General features: G+C 43.3%; 2 protein-coding genes and 1 non-coding gene across 4 annotated transcripts; all 3 read right to left on the bottom strand.

The window, feature by feature from the left end:
* Positions 1 to 2,439: 2,439 nt before the first annotated feature.
* On the bottom strand, positions 2,440 to 8,903 carry LOC124706220 (acylamino-acid-releasing enzyme 2-like). 2 transcript variants are annotated; one of them, XM_047237870.1, is made up of 19 exons: positions 8,473 to 8,903; positions 7,372 to 7,599; positions 6,715 to 6,903; positions 6,300 to 6,609; positions 5,991 to 6,212; positions 5,654 to 5,893; positions 5,483 to 5,560; positions 5,253 to 5,391; positions 5,004 to 5,155; positions 4,835 to 4,917; positions 4,618 to 4,742; positions 4,452 to 4,530; positions 4,202 to 4,370; positions 4,052 to 4,112; positions 3,856 to 3,978; positions 3,557 to 3,754; positions 3,377 to 3,445; positions 3,074 to 3,150; positions 2,440 to 2,985 (listed from the first exon to the last, which is right to left on the bottom strand). In XM_047237870.1, the coding sequence occupies exons 3-19, from the start codon at positions 6,863 to 6,865 to the stop codon at positions 2,922 to 2,924; spliced, it is 2,340 nt and encodes a 779-aa protein (XP_047093826.1). In that variant the 5' UTR covers positions 6,866 to 6,903; positions 7,372 to 7,599; positions 8,473 to 8,903; the 3' UTR covers positions 2,440 to 2,921. The 2 variants fall into 2 exon arrangements, with proteins under 2 accessions (XP_047093826.1, XP_047093825.1); XM_047237869.1 differs by having other exon boundaries at positions 7,372 to 8,903.
* Positions 8,904 to 10,272: 1,369 nt separating this feature from the next.
* TRNAL-AAG lies at positions 10,273 to 10,353 on the bottom strand. Its single transcript has one exon. It is a non-coding gene; the product is annotated as a tRNA-Leu (tRNA).
* A 3,953-nt stretch (positions 10,354 to 14,306) lies between these two features.
* Positions 14,307 to 18,072, bottom strand: LOC124708819 (ATG8-interacting protein 1-like). The gene is made up of 3 exons (XM_047240471.1): positions 17,983 to 18,072; positions 15,947 to 16,637; positions 14,307 to 14,592 (listed from the first exon to the last, which is right to left on the bottom strand). Exons 2-3 carry the CDS (start codon positions 16,625 to 16,627, stop codon positions 14,476 to 14,478), a joined length of 798 nt encoding a protein of 265 aa, XP_047096427.1. The 5' UTR covers positions 16,628 to 16,637; positions 17,983 to 18,072; the 3' UTR covers positions 14,307 to 14,475.
* Positions 18,073 to 20,212: the final 2,140 nt, after the last annotated feature.

Below are 20,212 nucleotides of genomic sequence, written 5' to 3'. Positions count from 1 at the left end.
GTCACAAATGAGAAGGGCTGCCCCAAAAGTGTTAGTCGGAAAAAATTGATGGTGGATTTTACGTTTATTTATCTTCATTATTTAAACCCAATAATTCTCAAGATATTGATAGGATATTAATCAAGCATGAAATTGAACAACTTTCATGAAGGGCCCACTGAAAATTCGCAACATAAGATCTCAGAAACCCTAAGCTTGTCCACTACCCTATAAGAAGTGGAGAGAAATCGTAACTGCAGAGAGCATCCCCCATTACTCCACCAAAACGCTTCCATTGGCATCACCACCATCTCCGCATCCGTCCCCCTATTCTTCTCCATTGCCATACACAAATGTAATATTGATTCCTTTGCGATAGGCGACATTGTAAAACTATTATATTAATCACCCACAAGGATTTTTAATTCAATTTATGATTGCTGATCTAATCATGTTGTGAGTAGGTCTCATGGGTTGAGGGATGATGGCTGGCCTCGCCTCTGGTCTTTGCCTCGATCCTATAGGACTTGCCTAGTACACAAGAGCCTGGAGATCAAAAAAGGTAAACGTTATTGGTAGAGGAGAGTGGACGGTACTCGTGAAACCCTGGTGTGAGTAAAGGGGAGTAATGCAGCGGGAAATAATTCTCTAGGGAACAACGGCAACATCACAGATCCTAATTCTTTGATTTTTTATCTTAATAACTAGGCATCTCCGTTACGCTGATTGTATACCGGTTGTTCAATTGAATCCATAGCAATTCTAGGCTATGATGTTATAAGGATGCAGTCACCAACATATCTCTGAATACATGGTTGTACTTTATTACTAACCCTGGTTCATTCTATATTTTATATTTCATTGCGTGTGCATAGTTGTAGGTGAAACAATGGCACCTTCCTATTCCCGTCCATCTATACAATCTGAAAAGATAAATAGTTGTCCGATAATTAACAAATATGCTACATTGGAAGTTTTGCTAGTGATCTTTCCAACACATACTTTCGGGTTCGATATAAACGTAGGATCTCTTAGGAAAAACTGTTATATGGAGTATTTAATTTGAATCAAAGATATCAATCTTTTTCCTGGCGCTGGGAAGTATGTCTGCTAGCCTGATTAGTTGCATATACGTGTGGAGATATCTTGGGTGGTAGTATTCTGATCAGTTTTCATCTCTCGCTGTGTGGATAGATTTCTGTGGTGGTTATTCTGATTAATTGCATATACGTGTGGACAATTGCATGTAATTTATGGTGCATGGTAAAGTTGTATTCTCTACTCTGATGTACCGGCGAATACTTTGCTTTTCTGCCGTACCGGTATCGGATACTGCTCGGATACGGGATACTGCCCGGATACTTTCCGATACGTATCCCGTATGCTGCTAATTTTTGAATTAAAGAAAAATAAGAAAATTACGGACACATGAGGATACCCAAAGGATACTCGAGCGATACTTGAGGGGTACTTGAGCCAGCCCACCGTCCACTCATCTTCTACCGCTGATCCTTCCACTCCGCCCCATCCCATTGAACGATTGATTTTGATCTCTAAATTTATTCCTTCTCCATTCAGATAAGCAATGACTAGTGCTAGTACATCCCATCAAACAGATCTTCAGTTGGGAGCTCGAGCTAGAGCATGTACAACGGCAACAACTACAGAAAATGCATCCCAACTACTAGCTATTGATTCGTGTGATTTCTAGAGATGAATTTTACTTCTTTAATTATTAAAATATCTATGTTGGATGTGGAGGAAAACATCCACATCCATGTTAATTCTATGAGGAATATTTAATTTCTTTATTTTTTTAAATATTTGCATATATATATATATATGAACATATCCCTGTATCTGCCTTTTTTTACAAATTTCCGTATCGCGGTATCCCCGTATCGCGTATCGGATACGTATCCAAGTATCCGTGCTTCCTAGCCCTCTTCCAGATCTCATCTTAAACCCCAAATCCCATACTAGCATGCCCCGTCAGCTCCCTAATTCACTTAGAGCCTGTCAGCTCAATAATGGTCCAGTCCAAAACATTGTTCTTTTAAGCGGAAAATGGAGCTTTATATTTTTTACCTCATGTTCTGGATTTAGTAAAAGTTAAAATTAGCAAACTTTGACCAAATATTTAGAAAACAAATATCAAGACCTATAATGTAAAATCTATGGTAATCCCTCCCTCCGAAAAAAAAGATGTTCGCAGATTTATTTAGATATGTGTATATATATCAAACCACATTAATACAGGCGTATCTAGACAAATCTACAACATAATTTTTTTCAGACAGAGAAAGTATTAGAATAGTCATAAAATATATCTTGTCATAATGCATTTTGTAATATAAATGTGAAATAGTTTTTCTATAAATTTGATTTGGTTTTGACTAAACTTAGAACACGAGGTAAATAAAAACGGAGGAACTATAATAACCGTTGCAGTAACCAAAAACGCAGGGAATATAATAATAGAGTTGTCGTTACAATAAAACAGGATTACAGGAGTAGACACACCAGTGAAGCTCGGGGGTGGCCTTCTTTTTTTTTTTGGCAAATCGGGAATGACCTTGAACTGTATTTATTTTTTTCTAAAAAAAAACAGTACTCAGCCCATCAAATTTTCAGAGTTAACTAATACCGCCTACAGACCGTACTCGCTCTGGCCCAAATGAGCAGGTCGTACAGCTATACTTCACAACGTGTACAATCTGGCCTTTTGGAGTGGCTGTTTCAAAGGCTTTTTCCAGCAATTTTGTTCAGATAGTTTTCAAAGCCAAGCAGCTGTTGTCAATTCTCAAATGCCTAACTTGCAAAAATACTGCTCTGAAAAACTCTGAAGTTCTCCTCGGATCTATTTGAGATATTTGAAAATTTCTGAAGTTCTCCTCGGATCCATTTGAGATATTTGAAAAATTCTGAGCTTCTCCTCAAATCTATTTGAGATATTTCTTGAACCAGATTCCGATGTTGAGGAAGCTCTCGAAATCCGATCGTGGTCTGCAGACCGAAACCAAAAACAAGGTGAAATGATGATACAAATCCAGCAGTAAGAGGCAATTGAACTGGAATCTATTCTGTGACTTACATATTGATTTCATGTATGTCCTCTGGGAACATCATGATTTTGACATCGCCTCCTCTTTCTCTCAAAGCTCTTGCGTACTGAAACAAGCAGACACAGGGAACGTATAAGCAAAGCAGAGTTTCGGAGTTCTTGGGAAATCTGTTCATCTGAAGTTTGTTAAATTTAACTTGTTAAAAGTGTTTGTATTTTCTTTGAGGTAGATTGATTTTAAAAATGGTACTTTACACTCAAAATAGACCATGAGATCAAGCTGAAATTTTCTTTTGAGTATATCTGTAATTAATTCCTTTTGTATGGATCTACCTGTAGGCCATTTGAAACGGGTACCCGGAGATCTGCTCCTCCTAGAAGCATAAGCAAAGGCGCTTTCACCTGCAGAATCCACATCGTTAGGATACTAGTCAAGAATCCTTTGTTGTTGGTAATTATTATTTCATTACTCCAGTTCATCGGATGATTAAGATAAGACAAGGAAGGGCATACTTCTGAAATATGGGCAATTGGTGATTTCTGGTAGAAGAGTCTTAGATGATCAAGGGAAGGGGATTCCGAGGCTAGGTGTTTGGCCTCAGTTCCACATGCCACCGCGTAGCACCAGTCTGGGATGTCAGTCGTGCCAACCATCAGTGACAGGTTACAGACTGGGTTTCGAGCTGCCGCCACGGCAAATCTATCAGGAGCCTGGAGAAGTGGGGCCAAATGACAAATCACACCAAGAACAATAGAAAAAATGGGGCAAGTAGTAAGTGTCTCCCATGGTCCGAGGACTGTACGATGCTGACCTGACCGATTAAATGGGTTGATAAGAATCCACCATGCGAAATTCCGACAACAGCTACTTTAGACGCATCGATCAGTCCTTCCTTGATTACGTAGTCTACTGCCATAAGACAATCTTGGACATCCTGTTCCACACGTTTCAGAAACAAGATTTGGCTCATAAGGTATAAAGACCAAGAATATAATTGGAGCACACACCTGTGACCCAACTTTTCCAGGAAGTGACTGCAAAGCCTCCTCTCCGAATCCCAGTGTACCTCTTCTCATATTACAGCAAGATGACACATTGGCATTCATCGTTTATCAGAAAGAAAGAATGAAAGAAAGAGAATGTTTCAGGAAAACTACCTATAATTTACAACAAGCAGGTTAAATCCAAGTGAAGCGAGAAACGCTGACGATTTCGAATAGCTTGATACGGATGTCGAATGTGGGCCACCATGAAGGATTAAAACAGTTGGTTTCTGCGAACTGTCCTCGCAGGACACAAAGATGGCCTCGAATGGAAGCTGACCACCTGAGGATAGGAAAAGCATCACCAGAGAAGGATGACAGGGTAACACAAAATAGATGATAATATTTGTCTTCATGACTATACCGTCAGAGAGTTCATCACATGGGTTAGTAACCGGAATTTTGAGTATACTGAACTTGTGATGCGATAACAAAGCCTTCACCTGCAGAACATGAAAACAAATGGTAATGCATGTTTGAGTAAATTGAGCAAATAAAATAAATTTTTTTTGCAGCAGCCCGGAAGGAACCTTATTACTGCCTGCCATGAGCGGACTTGTAACTTCCTCCCAAACCCATCCGCGTGTTTGATGATCCTCCTTTGACGCTTCATGGCCATAACTAATCTGAGGAGGGTCGATGGGACTACTTGACACTAACACAATCAGAAGAGAAATAAATGTTGTTAACACTAAAAATTAGAAGATTATGTAAATAAACACACTGTCTGATTGCAAGTAGAATTACCAGAGAGGACATCACTGACATTTACTGCAAGGGCGCTCCATGAGTAATCCGAGAGTTCTGGACTTATTCTTGTTACTTTCCCACTGACAAAAGAAATACAGGAGCATATGATGAAAGTGATCCATTAAGCCCTAGAAAACGAATATGCAAGCACCCTTTACTTATTTACCTTAAAACATCTACTAATAGTATCACTTGAGTACTTCTCCAAGCAGATGTTAATATTATCGTACAGTGATTAGAAAGCCAAGGATCAGATAGCATGGATGAGCAGTATAGACCCGGAAAACAGCCATCATCAGGGCACATTACAGGAGGAACCTGACATAAATTAAAATTTGAATATTGCGCTGAGCGCAGAATGTAGCAAGTACCAAACCAATCAATGACTCAAGGTGAGCAGCTTGTATAGCCATACCACATCGATCATATCAAGATGTTCATCTGTTTTCCAATCAGAAGGCCAGTTGATTTTATGCAGCGAATCTGTGGCATTATGTGCTCCACTATCTACTGCACATTTTGAAGATAGAAACACCAGAAGTTTCCCATCCTTGCTGTTGTTGAGGATAACTTGGGTTATTCAGTAAAGAGTTGTTTGAGTTTGAAATGCTTGGAGAAGATGCAAGAGTATTCACACAAGCATACCTGAACCGTGGAAAGAAAGCGCTGCTTATGCTTGGGGTTAAGTTCGCTACTACTGAAGCAGAGTCTGATTTACCACCACTGGAACAACAGCAGGGTTACATCATATTCCATTTGAACAAAGCAGTAGTACGTAGATACTGTAAAAACACTGGAGTTACATCATGAGCTCACCTAAGCGATGCGTTATCCGTATTTGGTTCTTCGAAAGGGCAACGAATTGCATAGAGGGAACACGGCCTGTTAGAACAGTACTTGATGCCGAGTTTTCTAGGAGTTTTCTGAAACCCATTGTGCTCTAACCATCCCACGAAAACCAAATGCTTCTGATGGCCAGTTGAAGATGGTGGAGCCCAAACAACTTGACCAATACTCAATGATTTTGCAATTCCTCTTACAGTACGTACTTCGCCACTGCAGGCAACAAAGTGAATCAATACATGTTTGGTTTAGTAAGTCATAATCTCGGATTAAGGATAAGTATTCATATTCACTAGAAGTGCTGAGAGACCTAGCAATATCAAGAACAAACAGTGAGGGTCTCCCTTTTTTGGAGTAAGTTTCACCCCAGTTCTCTTCCCATTCCCCCAGTCCTCTCCAGCTATTACAGCCTTTCTCCGAAGAGCCCTCCTTCCTATATCCGGCATCATCAAAAGCTGGTGTTGGTCTAGGTGACTCTTCAGCGATGTATGCGATGAAGGTTTCTTCTTGGTTCCAGGAAATCCCTTGAAACCTGTACCGAGAAAAAGTGTGTCACGCCACAGTAGATACGGATGAAGAGGCTGGAAAAGTGCAGCCATTAATTATGCTGGAAATTTACCACTCATCAATAAAAAGTGGACCATGTGTAGATTGATCTACATGTATTTCTTTATCCACATGTGATTGATCAACAATTTGAAGTTTTGTACATGAACCTTTCTCTCCATTCCTCACCACAAGAAGTTTCGATCCAGAAGGGGATGGAACGACAACAGATACTCCGGTCATTTCAATAGGGAATGGAGACCATTGACACTCTAGAGGGTCAGTTCCATGTCTCGAAATATGAGAATACAAAATATGTTTTCTTGTGTTGTTCGCCAGTAGGTCTGCTTGACTAATAGCAAACATTGCTGTTGATATGTCTCCTGCAATCATGAACCAAGGATCATTTTTGACCAGCTTGATATAGCTTCTGGGAAAATCAAAATGACAATTGATGACAGGTATAGGTGAAAATGTCAGAGTCATACCATTGCTGGTTTTGAAAACCCAAGCACTGTCTATGCTTGGAACACAAGTGAAGTCTTCCAATAACTTGGATTGCCAAGCATACTCTTCTGACATCATTGCATCCATACCCGATGAATCTTGTTTCTTCAATGCTGGCTCAGAAACTTGCATGCCTGACACTAGGCAGACAGTACTTGACTGGGCTAGATCTGCAATTTTTCACAAAGACAAATACGTAATGCTTGCCTCATGTATTTTCTTGGAAAATCCATTGAAGAAATGAAAATAAGAACTCTAAATTGAACATCAATAGATGCGGTTAGGGATGCAAGTTCAATCGATATCATCACAACTCTTGTGTGATGGCAATTGCAGTCAAAAATGGAGAACCTGGATGCTTTAAGATCCAGATCTACTATACTTAAGTCTTAATCACAATTTTAGCCAGAAACAGTAGCTTCGCTTGTTCTTCACAAATTCCATAGACAATCCAAATCCAAGAAGAATACTCTGAGTGCTTCTTCACTCCACCCATTCACACAGTACCATTTCGCATTAACCGAATTCAAGAAAAATATGTTGCAGAATAATCTTAATAGGAGTGATTTTATGACATTGAAATAAGAACATCAATTTAGTAGCCTCAGAGAGAGATAAAAGAAAAGGAGAATACTTACGCAGTTTGCTGCTTTTGCAGTGGAGTAGCAATGGCTGGTCCAAGGACTCAGCGAAAGATCCTTCACATGTCAACAACAGCCTAGCTGCAATTATTTAACCAGATGGCACCAAATTCTGTTTCCTTTTGGGTCAGCTGACTCAGCTTATCACCAAAGTGTTCAAAAGTATTCGAAAAATACCAAAAGGAATCTTTTCGGTATTACTGATCATACATGCCACCACAGGCTCTAAGACAAACGAGAAGGTTGCGTCAGATCATTGTCATTGTGTACACCTTCTCGTCATTTTCTTGGCATTAATAAGGCAGTTTATGACGACATGCCATGTGAATCATTGGCATTTTGCTAGGCATTTTAGGTACCAGATGATCAAGAGGGGAACGTATGGGGTATTAACTGATGCAGCTTTTTTACTTGTGGCAGAGATCTATGGATAGACAAGCAGAATTTACACTAAGACCTCGTATGGCAGAAGTGTATCAAATATTTGAGTGTATTGGGATTGGGAGAATTCCTGTCACCCAAAACACTGTTACACCACGAACACCTTCCTCATTTATACTCTCCATTGATTTATCTGTTTGGAAGGCGAGGATAGTTCAACAACCAAAAAATCAGTTTACACAGCAATACCAAGGATGATCATATAGTAAATCAAATAAAAAATCAATTTTTAAACTCTGGTCACAAGCACCAGCACATAAAAAAGGCAGATGCTAGATCAGAGGTGCAGCGGCTTCAACTTCCATCATCTCAGGGAGATAGGGTGAGGCGGCGTAGAGATGGAAGCCGCAGCGGTGGCGAATAAAAAGTTGGCGGAGGCTAGCTAGGCGGCGGATCAAGTGACGGTGTCATCGCTCTGCTGCGCCTACGGAGCCGTGCAACGCGTTGAGAAGGTTTCTCAGATGCACTTCTACCCGACAAGTTTTCTCGGGGTTTGCTGGGTTTCTGCCCAACCAAGTGTATCTATTAATCAGCATCTCAGTAAAATAACAAATTCAGGAGCCCAATAATTTGGTGACACAAGAGATTTTTTTTTGAAACAAGATGACACAAGAGATTACAATTCAGTTGACCAGATGTTTGGCAACACAAAAGTACCTGAAGATGAAACTGATGGACATGAGCTCTTTCCCTCCCACAAAGACAAGAATAAAAGATCAAACCTTTGCTGTTTCTGGACAAACAACGGTAAGAGCTAAATCATGTCAAACTGCACTGTCCCTTCCACTTTCTTACATGAACAAAAAAGAACAAAACATAATTATCAAGAAACAGAGCTGAATTATCTCGAACTTTACTCTCTCCCGGCCCTTTTGAATACAAACGCCAAGAAACTAAATGCAAATCAAATTTTGTTGCTTTAAACTTAGTATCTTATTCCTAGTAGTTGTTAAAGCTAAAGCTAATAAGATCAGTAACAGATTAACAGTTCGGAAGACGCATTTCAACTGCCAACTTCATAACTAGATTTGGATCTCGATGGCATCCATTTGGTGTTATTCAGAGAACTCGAACCTCTTTGCAAAGCGTGTGTGCTCATGTTTACAAGCAAGAAGGAAGAACTGGTAATCAAAATGTCTTCTCTATTGTTACTCCAGTTCTTTAGCAAAGCCAATGTTGTTACCAAACACCTGCATGACAAACTGGGCGCTCGGGTTTTACCGAAATTCAAAAGCAAGGGTGTCGATCCATCCATCAATCCATGCATAACTGACCGTACGCGTTGCCCTTGTCATATTCAGTGACGCCGTAATTGTATACTGCACAACAACTTTGCCCAGTCTAATGCATGCCAAGGTACAAGAAGCTGTTGGGTGATACAAAGATCAGCGGGGTTGGTGACTTGGTGTCTACCTTCTGGCAGCAGAGCCAGCGGCGAGCAGCTGCCACCAGGGATCGCAGACCCACTATTTGGATACTAGGACAATCTAAGTCCCGCTAATAGGTGTTTCCCTAATTTGAGGAATGAGTGGATGGGATCGATGAACTAGGGCAGGATTTGCCACTGACCTGAAAAGAAAGAACTCGAGCAGCGTTCCGGTTCCTTTTATGAGCTGACATGCTATCTGCAACCGCATCCCTCAGCACAGGCCCCATCCGCCTCCGTCGCAACCACACACAACAGACGCCCCCCACACCCGCGACGGCAGACGGCGGACTCCCTTCATCAGCTACGGAATTGATCGGCAAGGTCGCCCGCTTCGCCTTCCTGTTGCGCCGCCGGAGCTCTGCGACGCGTCGAGCGGCCAAAAAGGCGCAGGAGGTGACGTGTCTACAATACACTTCCACCCGACGAGTTTTCCGGGGATTGCTGGGTTTCAGCCCGTCCAAAACCCGGCCAGTCAAACGGGCAATGGAGTGATTTTTTTGTTTTGTTTTGAGGGAGGAATGGAGCGGTTCTGCGGGCTTATGGGCTAGGCTCGAAAAATAGTGGAAAAACCAGTCAAAACTCGCGTGCCCATGGCAATTCTGTGTGCCTGAATAGTACCTAACCATAATCTAAAACTAAAAAGAATAGTACCTAACAGAATCTTGGAAATACGTGTTTCTCATTCAAATTCAAAAGGAGTGACTTTCATATCCGAACCCGCAGTGTCCGTGCTGCAAATTTGGACGAAGAGGGCAGACACGTGCGTCCACCTCAGTGCTTGTTCGAAATGGGTCTTTGGTAACTACAGTAATACTACCTTGGTACTCTGCTGAACTGTCGGCAAGGATATGAGGTACAAAACCGGTACATACAGATAAAATCGTCAGAGCGCGAATGCACAAGCACATAACGGCAAGCAGAAGTTTGATTGCCCCTGCTGAGGAAACATAGGTTTGCACGTACGTGTCAGTTCGCAATACAAGAAGGAAAAAAGGTGAAAAAGTTGGTATAAAACAAAAAAATATACATGACCAGAGTGGGATTTGAACCCTCGCCCTTTCGGACCAGAACCTTAATCTGGCGCCTTAGACCAACTCGGCCATCTGATCTTTTTGTTATACATCAGATAGAAGTATTATTAACTCATACCTCGGAGCAACTGGTTGGTCTTTTTCTTCTTCCTTATTTCTTGAGAGGGAATGCAGATTATCCATAGCCTTGAATTCTGTTGGACTGGTGCAAGGCCAAGCACCCTTCACTGATCATGAGCTGTTCTTTTTATAAGTTACAAAAAAAAAAAAAGGACCTAGCGAAGTTGCGATGCTGAGCCAAATCTGATCAGACAGCACACTGACTCTAGACGGGCTGTAGTGGTCACTGCGTTAAGTTGCTAGCAGCACTAGTCTGTACTATAGTGGAGTACCAAACTTAAATGTCACGAGAGCAATACGTACTCTGTCAACTGACCCAAGGGCAAAGCTTTGCACCTGCATCGTACGGTGGTTCGCCTGATCTGAAGTATGAGCAGACATGACCTAGTATTGCACTGTGCCCACTTTAAGTACTGTACATCAGCTCACTACATCAATTATTTGGACGCTATATGTCTCTGCTTTACGGTCCTCAATTTAATTAAGGAAACTCACGGCTACCGAATTCATTTCAGAAACTGATAGATTATCTGCAATGTCTGCAGCCCATTATAGGACCAGGGTAACCAGCCACGCAAGGGCTCCAAAAGAACAGTACCAAAAGGTTTTACAACCCAAACATCTACTTCAGTGGAAGAGTAAGCTGACTCAAGTCAAATACCACTATTCAGTATTATCACACAATATCAGTATCATCACCTGCTCTTGTTCTTAAAAGTACCACTGCTGCACTTCATATCTTGCTGCAGCTTGTGCATATACTGGGGCGGATGATGCATCATTCGTGCTTAGTGCTTAGACTTAATTTCTGGTATCTTGGCTGGACGCTGCTATCAAATATTCATTCCTATGAAGCGATTATTGGTCTGAGCAGACTAGACACAACGGCTGTCAGGTAAACACTACAAGCTCTCAGAACCGTAGATTTTTTTTTTTTGTTTGAGAAGGGGGCAAAAGATCTTTCACCATTCATTAATTAAGGACTGTCTTGACAAGATGAACCAAATTCAAACAAAAGTAGAAAAGAAGGGATTACTCTCCCGTCAATACAAAACTCAAATTTTCTGGCATCTTGGCTGGACGCTGCTATCAAATTTTCATTCCCATGAAGCGATTGTTGGTCTGAGCAGACTAGACACAACTGTTGTCAGATGTCATGTAAACACTACAGGCTCGCAGAACCGTAGGTTCTTTTGTTTGAGAAGGGACAAAAGATTTATTACCATTCATTAATTAAGAAGGGGTATCTTGACAAGACGAACCAAATTCAAACAAAAGTAGAAAAAAAGGGATTACTCTCCGGTCACTACAAAACTCAAGCGATCCAAAGTTTAGCTTCGTGCTTGATGCATTGGGATTTTGCTCTTGTGAAGTTTTTTTGAAAGGTTGCGCACATACATAAAATTATCATGGATGCTTCTTAGGAATGAATGACCTTGTCTCCAATGCCAAGAACTGTAGATCTGATTAAACACCACGTGCCGAATGTTTTCAGGAGGCGTTGAAGACGTGCACTATAATACTTGACCAGAGGAAAGCAACGACATTTTTCGATAAAGAGAATACATTAATATCAAAAGATACCAATTACACCCACACCGGCCTCTGCAACAACGCAACACCCTAACGGCGAGTACGGATGCACACGGCCAAAAAAAACTAAGAAATAAAAGTCCCGCTATAGCATCTCAGGCCTAGCAACACCAATACAACCACCACCAAGACAACACGTGAAAGAAACGACATGATGGGCATGATGAGATTTTCACCCCAAACACCCACTTTCTTGAAAAGTAACGACTGAATGAAGATGCCCCATATCTCAGAGGCTCAACTCCAGAATGCTCAGATTGTATATCAGCTCTCATGGAATATCTCAAAAGCCTTTTATATGGGAGGATTGTACAGCTTGGTGCTTGGCAGCTTGGGCCATTTGGAAAACGACGAATGCATTTATTTATCAGAGCAAGCAGTCAAATATTTACTGCTGTAGGGAAATTTTTAAAGAGGAGATTCAGTGCTTGAAATAAAACAGATTAACAAGGAAACATTATTCAGACTTTGCTGGTTGGGTTGACAGTTTCATCTAGATTTTCCTTTTTTTGCAGTAGTTACCTCGTTTCTCAAGCCTCATGGTCGTCAATATTGGCAAGAACAACAGACCCGTACTAACCAGAAACGCAACAGCTATCTGGGACTCTTCACTCTGAGCAAGACACTGCCTTCCCAAGTCTCTCACACAGGCCCAGACCACCAGTAAGTAGCAACCTCGTCCAGATCGCGAAGGACCTGAGCAACGACACGCTCAATTCGCCCCCAACAAACCAGCAGCACCAACAGCTTCTGCAGCGACAGAAGCAACCCGCAGAACGGCCCTTCCGGTATCACCACGATTGATTCCACTAAAAAAAAGGAGGGGAAATGCAATGGAATCATCCTGCTCTGATACCATGATGGAAGCTAGCAATTGATTCCCCAACAACTGACAGAATCCCTGGACATAGTTGATTAAATTTCTGGACGATGAACAGTGTAGTAAGAGTGAGGAACTAAAGCTTCTACTACTTTCTACATCTCGCTCCCCTTCGTATATCAATTTTCTATCTTACAGTCACCACTCGCTTCCCTATTTACATCTCAGTCCTATCCCAACAAGTACAGTTGTGCCAAATTGAGCTTGCCACATAAGACACAGAATGACAGGATAGCAAAACAAAAAAGTAGGAATTCATACTATTACCAAAGATCTGCCTGCTGTCTGGTTCGTGTGTGTTGCTTTTGCGAATTTGTACAATTTCAGGTACATATAAGAGCATCTCCAACGGACGCGCTAAACGTCCGCGCGGCAAAAAAACCATCGTTTTGGCGCGCGCGGGACGCTGCCGCGCTGCTCCAGCGAGACGCGGGAAAACGACGCGCGCGCTAGAAACTTACCGCCCGCGCGCTTTCGCGCTATCCCGCGCGGGAAATCTGCCGCGTGTGTTGCCGCGCGCGCTGCTTAGACGACACGCGCGAGCGGCCAGCCGCCACTCCTCCCACGCGTCTTCCTCCCGTGCCCTCTCTCCCCGCCGCTCTCCTCCCGCGCCGCTCTCACTCCCGCGCCGGCTCCACCTCCGGCCGTTCCACCTCGACGCGAAGATGCCGCCGCGCCGCCGCTCGTCCTCCGGCTACCGCGGCGTCCGCGCGCGGCCGAGCGGCCGGTTCGACGCGGAGATCCGCTCCGGCGAGGAGCGGATCCGCCTCGGCACCTTCGACACGAGCGCACGAGGCGGCGCGTGCCTACGACGCCGTCGCGTGGCGGGCGGGCCGCGGCCGCCGCGCGATGAACTTCCACGGCGGCCTTCTGCGCGGAGAAAGAGAAGAAGGAGGAGGAGAAGGCGGCGGCGAAGGCGGCAAAGAAAGCTTCCCGCGAGAAGCGCCGCGCCGAGATCGCGAAGAGGAGGGCGGCGAGGGCCGCGAGGCGGCGAGGAAGGCGGAGGAGAAGAAGAACGGCGCGGGGCCGTCGACGGTCGTCGTCTCCTCCTCCTCCTCCTTCGAGTGGACGACAACGCCGGTGTCGTCCCACTACTCCGAGCAGCTCGGACTTCAACGGGACTCCTCCGAGTAGAAGTTTATTATGTGTCGCATTGTATCGTCGAACTTTTATAAAATATATTCGTATTTTCGATCAAATTTTCATAGTTTGTTCGATTTAAATTTTCAAAAAACGGTCGGATTTAGCACTTTATACCGCGCGCGCTGCAAAATAGCGCCTCTGCCGGAGGTGCGTTTTCGACGCAGCAACGCGCGCTGGAAAATAGCGCCTCTGCCGCGGGCAAATTCGCTAACACGCGCGCTAACAGTATACAGCGCGCCGAATCGCGCGTTTACAGCGCCAGATTTTAGAGCGTCTGTTGGAGATGCTCTAACCATGTTCTCCTACCATCAAAAGCTTGACCACAAATTTACACAAGCATAAAATTCAAAAGGTTGTACTAATACTAATACAGGAAAAAAATTGCTATCTAATATCATATCCTAGAAAAACAAATCATATATCAAAGTAGCTCCAGTTGCCATCAATATTTGCTGCTGTTCCACTCAAGCGCTTAGTGGCTGTTGAGGGAATACACGAGTGGGCAGCAGAGACCTTAGCTGCTGGCTCCCTGGAAGCCCATCCTTCAAACGGCTGAATAGTCCCATCATTCGGTTCATGCTCTGTAAAAACAGAATTAATTATCAGTGGGGAGGTGGCATTTTGGCACACGCGTGCATATGCACCCATTATAGAAAATAATAAAATACAATTTTAGAAATGTCAAAAAAAATCTGACATAAATTTTTCTTATACATTGTGACATCCTATGTTCGTTCACAAGTTTTCGTGGAAAAATAACATTTTATGTGGTGTGTACAAAAAGACAAAAAAATGTTCTGTACGTAGTCGTGTTACAGCATTAAAATTTGTCTTTTTTACAGGAGCCACAGAAAAATGTTTTTTCTTTTGAAAACTTGTGTACCAACATAAAATGTCTAGATGTACATGTAAAAATTTAGTTTAGAATTTTTAATACTTTGAAATGTGAATTCACATAATGGGAGCATATGCTCCTATGAGCCAAAGTGCATTTCCCTATCAGTGGCCCATACATTTACTAGGACATAACTGATTTGCTTCAAAGGCTTTTCCAGCTTGTATTCTAATAAAAAGCCAAATCCAGGAGTTATTATTTTTTAGTTTTGGTACTCATCTAGCTACTTTGCAACATCAGGAGATTTGAAGGTGCCAACTAAAATTAATGAATAACGGTTGTGTTGGAGAAAGGATTAGAAATGACGGTATGGTGTCACGAAAAAATCTGAAAACAACTAGTCCTTAAAGTCAAAACAATAAAACCACTAATACCAGCTTAACTTATGAAATCAACATCCTGGGTAAAATAAGCTAGTAGTGTTTTATATAGGAAAGGCCCAAATGAAACAATTCTCACCAAAACAGGATCAAATTACCAAAAGAATGTGTCTCCGAGATAAGAGTAGTTTCTTTTTCATAAATGAAGTGTTCTAATAACTTCAGAAACATATTAATAATGCGGGGATTGTCGAGTGGTTTCTACTTGGTGGCTTAGAATGTGATTACCCTTTCTTGCCTAATGAAATAAGGACGCATGTCCCTCTATTTTCAGGGATAGCATCTCTAAGTGATGGTAACAGTTAATTAGGAAATATGTAAATATATATAGGAAACAAGAAATAAGAAACAGTCCCACCTGGCCACAGAGACACGCACACGCCCACAAACACACACACATTAGAGTTCTAGTAATATTCATCCATAGTGAAAATTCTGGAGGTTAAATCTAACACTTCTAGTCACAAACAGGATGCATGAAGGCTTAGCTTAACTGTTGGTATTCTGAATGTTCCAGGCCATATCAAGAGGGATAGTACATTTGTTGGCATGGTTTATCCAGATATAATAAATAAATATAGGAAAAACAATGAGTAATAAAGATATACTGCAAGCTCTACGAGATAAAAAATCTTCAGATGATATAGGCAGATAGCATACCTCACCACTGACGCTGAACTGAAATTGATGAAGGTGCAGTCTGTCCTGCTGCCACCTCTGGCCCATTATGACAAAGCCCACCAAAGCACCAGCTGCCACAATGGAAACTGTAGTCACCCCCTTTATACTATAAAATACGCGTGTCGATTTCCTCTGCCACCATCCTTCACAAGGAAGATCAGACTTGCTGCACATATTGTTTTTCTCTTGATCAGCATGTATTTCAGACAGTTTTGACTCAGAGCTGGTAGCTTCAATAGCGGACAGTAAGTCACTGCTGAAAGACAGATTTTCATCACTCTTGTCATCAACTTCTTCCTGTGGTTTTTCATCAACTTCTTGGTGCGGTTTGTCATCAACTTGTTGGTGTGATTCATCACTGCCGTCAACCAAATTCCCAACGCAACTACCTTCCAGACCATCTGTGTTAGTGTTCAATCCATCAAGCTCCGATTCTATTGGCAAATTTTCATGCTCGCTTGGAGGGAACACAAAGACATCTGATGTAAACAAATCAGGATATGGACCTTGCTGACTATTACTCATATCCCCATATTTAGGCACATAAACTGAATCAAATCCTCTTTGGAATAGTGGCGAAGTGTATGCTGATGAAGTCAGAATCGTCATATCGTATTCATCAGCCAGAGATGACGCTTCAGCAACCTTTTGATCTGCCATGCATAAAAACCTGACATAAACAGCAAACCTCAAAATTAGACACAACAAAAAAAGAGAGGAAGGCTGGCGCAGATGCCATTATGTTGTCAAAACACAATCCGGTTAATCTAAATACATTCGCCCAGTGGGGGCTTATTTTTCTCGGAAATAATAGGTCCTGATTTCCAGTTTGTACCAAAAAGACACATTTATATGTAACTAGAAGCAAACATAACCAGCCCTATGCTCATTTGTCAACCACCATGCCCCGATTTCTAGAGCACACCAGCAGGCAAGAAAGGTAGACTCAGTTGGTGTCTAAATATTGCCATCATGGGCATATAAGCACAAATGGTAGTGGATCACAACTTATCTGAAATCTTATTTGAAATTTTAACATACAAGTCATGATCCGCACACTGAACAGAAGACATTGGTAGGAACATGTCAGAATTTTACCTGGACCTCTAAGATATTGGTTGTGAGTACGTAAAATTAATTAATGGAAACCTAAAGCAAACACTGTTGCACAAGAAGCCCCGAATGGCCCACCCGACCCCTTCAAGACACAGGCATATCATATGTGTTGTTATTGGATTATCTTGAAGGACACGGCTAGTTCTCAGCCGATCTAGAAATAACTTAATTCTAGGTCACCCAATTTCATGTGCGATTTATGTGTAATCGGGAAAAAGATGTACAATTGCATACCCACATGTATTTGCACACCCATGTGTAATCTCAATGCAAATATAATGGATTATGGAGTTGATCTAGAACTAACTTAATTCTCGGTTGATCTAGAACTAGCAAAAGGGTATCTTTAATTCACTGCAATTGTACACCAGGATGCTCATTGGTTAAAAAATAATATATATTGCAAACGCGGCCTAGATAAGAAGTGGAACCACAACAGACTAAGGACATCTACAAGAGCACAAGAGATTCAATTTCCGGTTTCAATTCCCCCATTGTTGGGCAAACCAGACAGAAGAAACTGCAAGTGTGTGCAATTCATGCAGGTGATGATGCGCGAGTGTAGAACAGACATGAAGACATATCATCGAACAGCTCGTGACGCGCCCAGAGAAGCAACCTTCGGCCCACATTCAACCTGCTTGATTAGCGCAAGAACTGGGCCGCACAAATCCAATACTATTCGCACCCCAAGAACTAGCGGAAACAGACCCTAGAACGAAGCGGTCAAATCGAAGATACCTCACCGCCAAGGATTTCTACCGCTGCCGTGGCACCCAAGAACAGAACGATAACCGATTTCCCCCGCCCCGACGGAATTAAGTAGAGAGCTACGACGGCGAGCATCGACGGAACACCGAAGCAGAAGACGGTATAAGGTCGCGCGCACCTAGGGATACCTGAGATTTGTCGACGAGAGGAAGAGGGGAGGAGCTGGCGGTCAGGGTGGAGATCGAGTCCAGGCGGGTTCGGGGAGGCAGGGACAAGGTTAGCTGGAGCCTCGAACCTGCACGATGATTTTTTATATGCGCTCAATATGTGTTTGTATGCTATTCCAGAATCCGTTCTGGGTACGAATATCTACTCCTCCATGTTTTCGATGGATTCCGGGTGGTTCACTGGTTCGCGATTGATTTGCGGTTGGAAAGGAACCAATGTTTTATTTTTTAGACAAGAAGGCATCTATGATTAGGATGGTGAGCGGGCCCTATGAACTGACTACAGCATCAGGTGGCAAGATTGCACGTGACAAACCTAGTCTCGGCCAGCATTTCTAGCATTTCTAGTCGTGTTCACCAAAGATGTCCTCGTCATAAATATATGTTTCGTTACCACACATTTCTCAAACAGTTTTTGAAAAACTAGATTTAAACGTATAATGTATATTTTTATTTGGGTTTAATGAGGATTTTACAGAGCTTGATTAGAGATATTATACAACCAAGCTAATCTGACATGATCAGCACCGGATAGCGAGAGTCATCTGAACCTTGTTCTTTCCGCGCTGGTCGGGCTTACGTGCCTTGAGGATGTCGTTGGGTCCGGTGCCCTTCGGATAGGGCCGATATTATCGTCGTCACGTGAGGGTCATCGATTTGCCGGCAACGTGACCTCGCAAATCTATACTGCCTCAATCCTGACGCTCATGATTCTGCGACTTGGTTTAAGGCAAGTCACGGAGCTGCAATCTCTCTGAACTTGAGCTGACTTTCGAAACCACTCTGGACCTGGCATACGGTACACAGCTACAAGGTTGATTGCTACGAGCCCCATCGCTCTGATACCTGGGTGACTGGTGAGTGACACTAGATCTCCGCCCTCTGCACCGGCGACCCGCCGGCTCGCATGCCAAGTCGAGCACCTTGTAGCTATCCGACTTGAGACGAAGCCAAGTCACGTGAGCTGCGCCGCTTCAATCATGTCCCACGGCCGACCCCTTCGAGGCGTGGTGTCTGCGTCGATCGAGTTCGGCCACCGCCTTGTTGCAGCAGGTGCATGTATGCAGGATCATAGATGCTAGAGAGAAGGCGAGTAAGTGGTCGGCTACGACATCCCCGCCGCTGGCAGATCCTCCTCCAACTCTTGGTATGCGGCTTCGGGCAGCAGATGCGCAAGCTGCGACTGAGCCTACGCTAGTTCTCGACGGACTACCCAGTCATCATGGCTCGCAAAGAGGAGAGCGCCTCCCTCGCTAGGGCTCGAACTCCTCCTTCGCCTCGTGTTCGGTGGTCGGGCGCGACGATGTCGGCACTACGGCACCTTGCGACATGGGTGTGCCTAATGGACATGTCACATATATGTCACGAGACACGTCTTCAAGCTATAATGAGGAGTTGAAGGCAACGGCACCCGAAGGGCTGGAGGTCCGCAAGGCCTCGATAGATGTGCCACCTAAGGTGGTAGAGTCAGTACAGGGAAACTTGTATCAATATATGGAAAGGCCCAATGCGGCCCGATGTTTGTATACTTGGTAACGACATGAAAAGCCTCGGCTTCGCCTCCTATGGGGGCGAAGGGGCGAGGGGGCAAATGGACCGGTCATTCTTAAAATCCCTTGCCACCGTTTCTTTTTAGTTAGACGCCTTTGGTCACGCAAGACCACCTTCGGGTCCCACTTATTGCCTCGGCACGCATGGAAAAGAAGGCGCACAATCTCAAAGCCCCAAAGACGCATCACGCACATGCAAGGAGCAAGCCAAGCCTCGCCATCTTACGCGGTACTATCTATCCTCGATGAGCTCATGCAACGAGTGCACGAGAGCGCAAAGAGGGAGGCTTGACGGTCGGAGAAGAGAGGTGCTGAATTTTAGCAATCCATGCAAAATATACAAAATGAACCCTATAACTTTTTGACAATTAGCCGGCAAGTTCTTCTTCAATCTTCATGCTCTGTTCTCTGCCTGCGTTGATCAGATTAGACCGTTCGAGGAAAACCTTTTTAATGAAAAAAAGAAACACACAAATAGAGAATCCGACACCGTGATTTCTTCTTACTCTCTATCAATTTGCGTTAGGTCCTGTGAGCCTCTACTAACACAATCGCTTCAATGGCTACAGATCCTGTTGGAAAGAGGCCATACATGTCGCATAGATCCTCTATTCAGTTTTCAGCGGGGTATACTTGTGCGT

This window comes from Lolium rigidum, chromosome 4, assembly GCF_022539505.1.
Source record: "Lolium rigidum isolate FL_2022 chromosome 4, APGP_CSIRO_Lrig_0.1, whole genome shotgun sequence".
Classification (NCBI taxonomy): domain Eukaryota; kingdom Viridiplantae; phylum Streptophyta; class Magnoliopsida; order Poales; family Poaceae; genus Lolium; species Lolium rigidum.
This window is presented reverse-complemented; position numbering and strand designations above follow the sequence as displayed.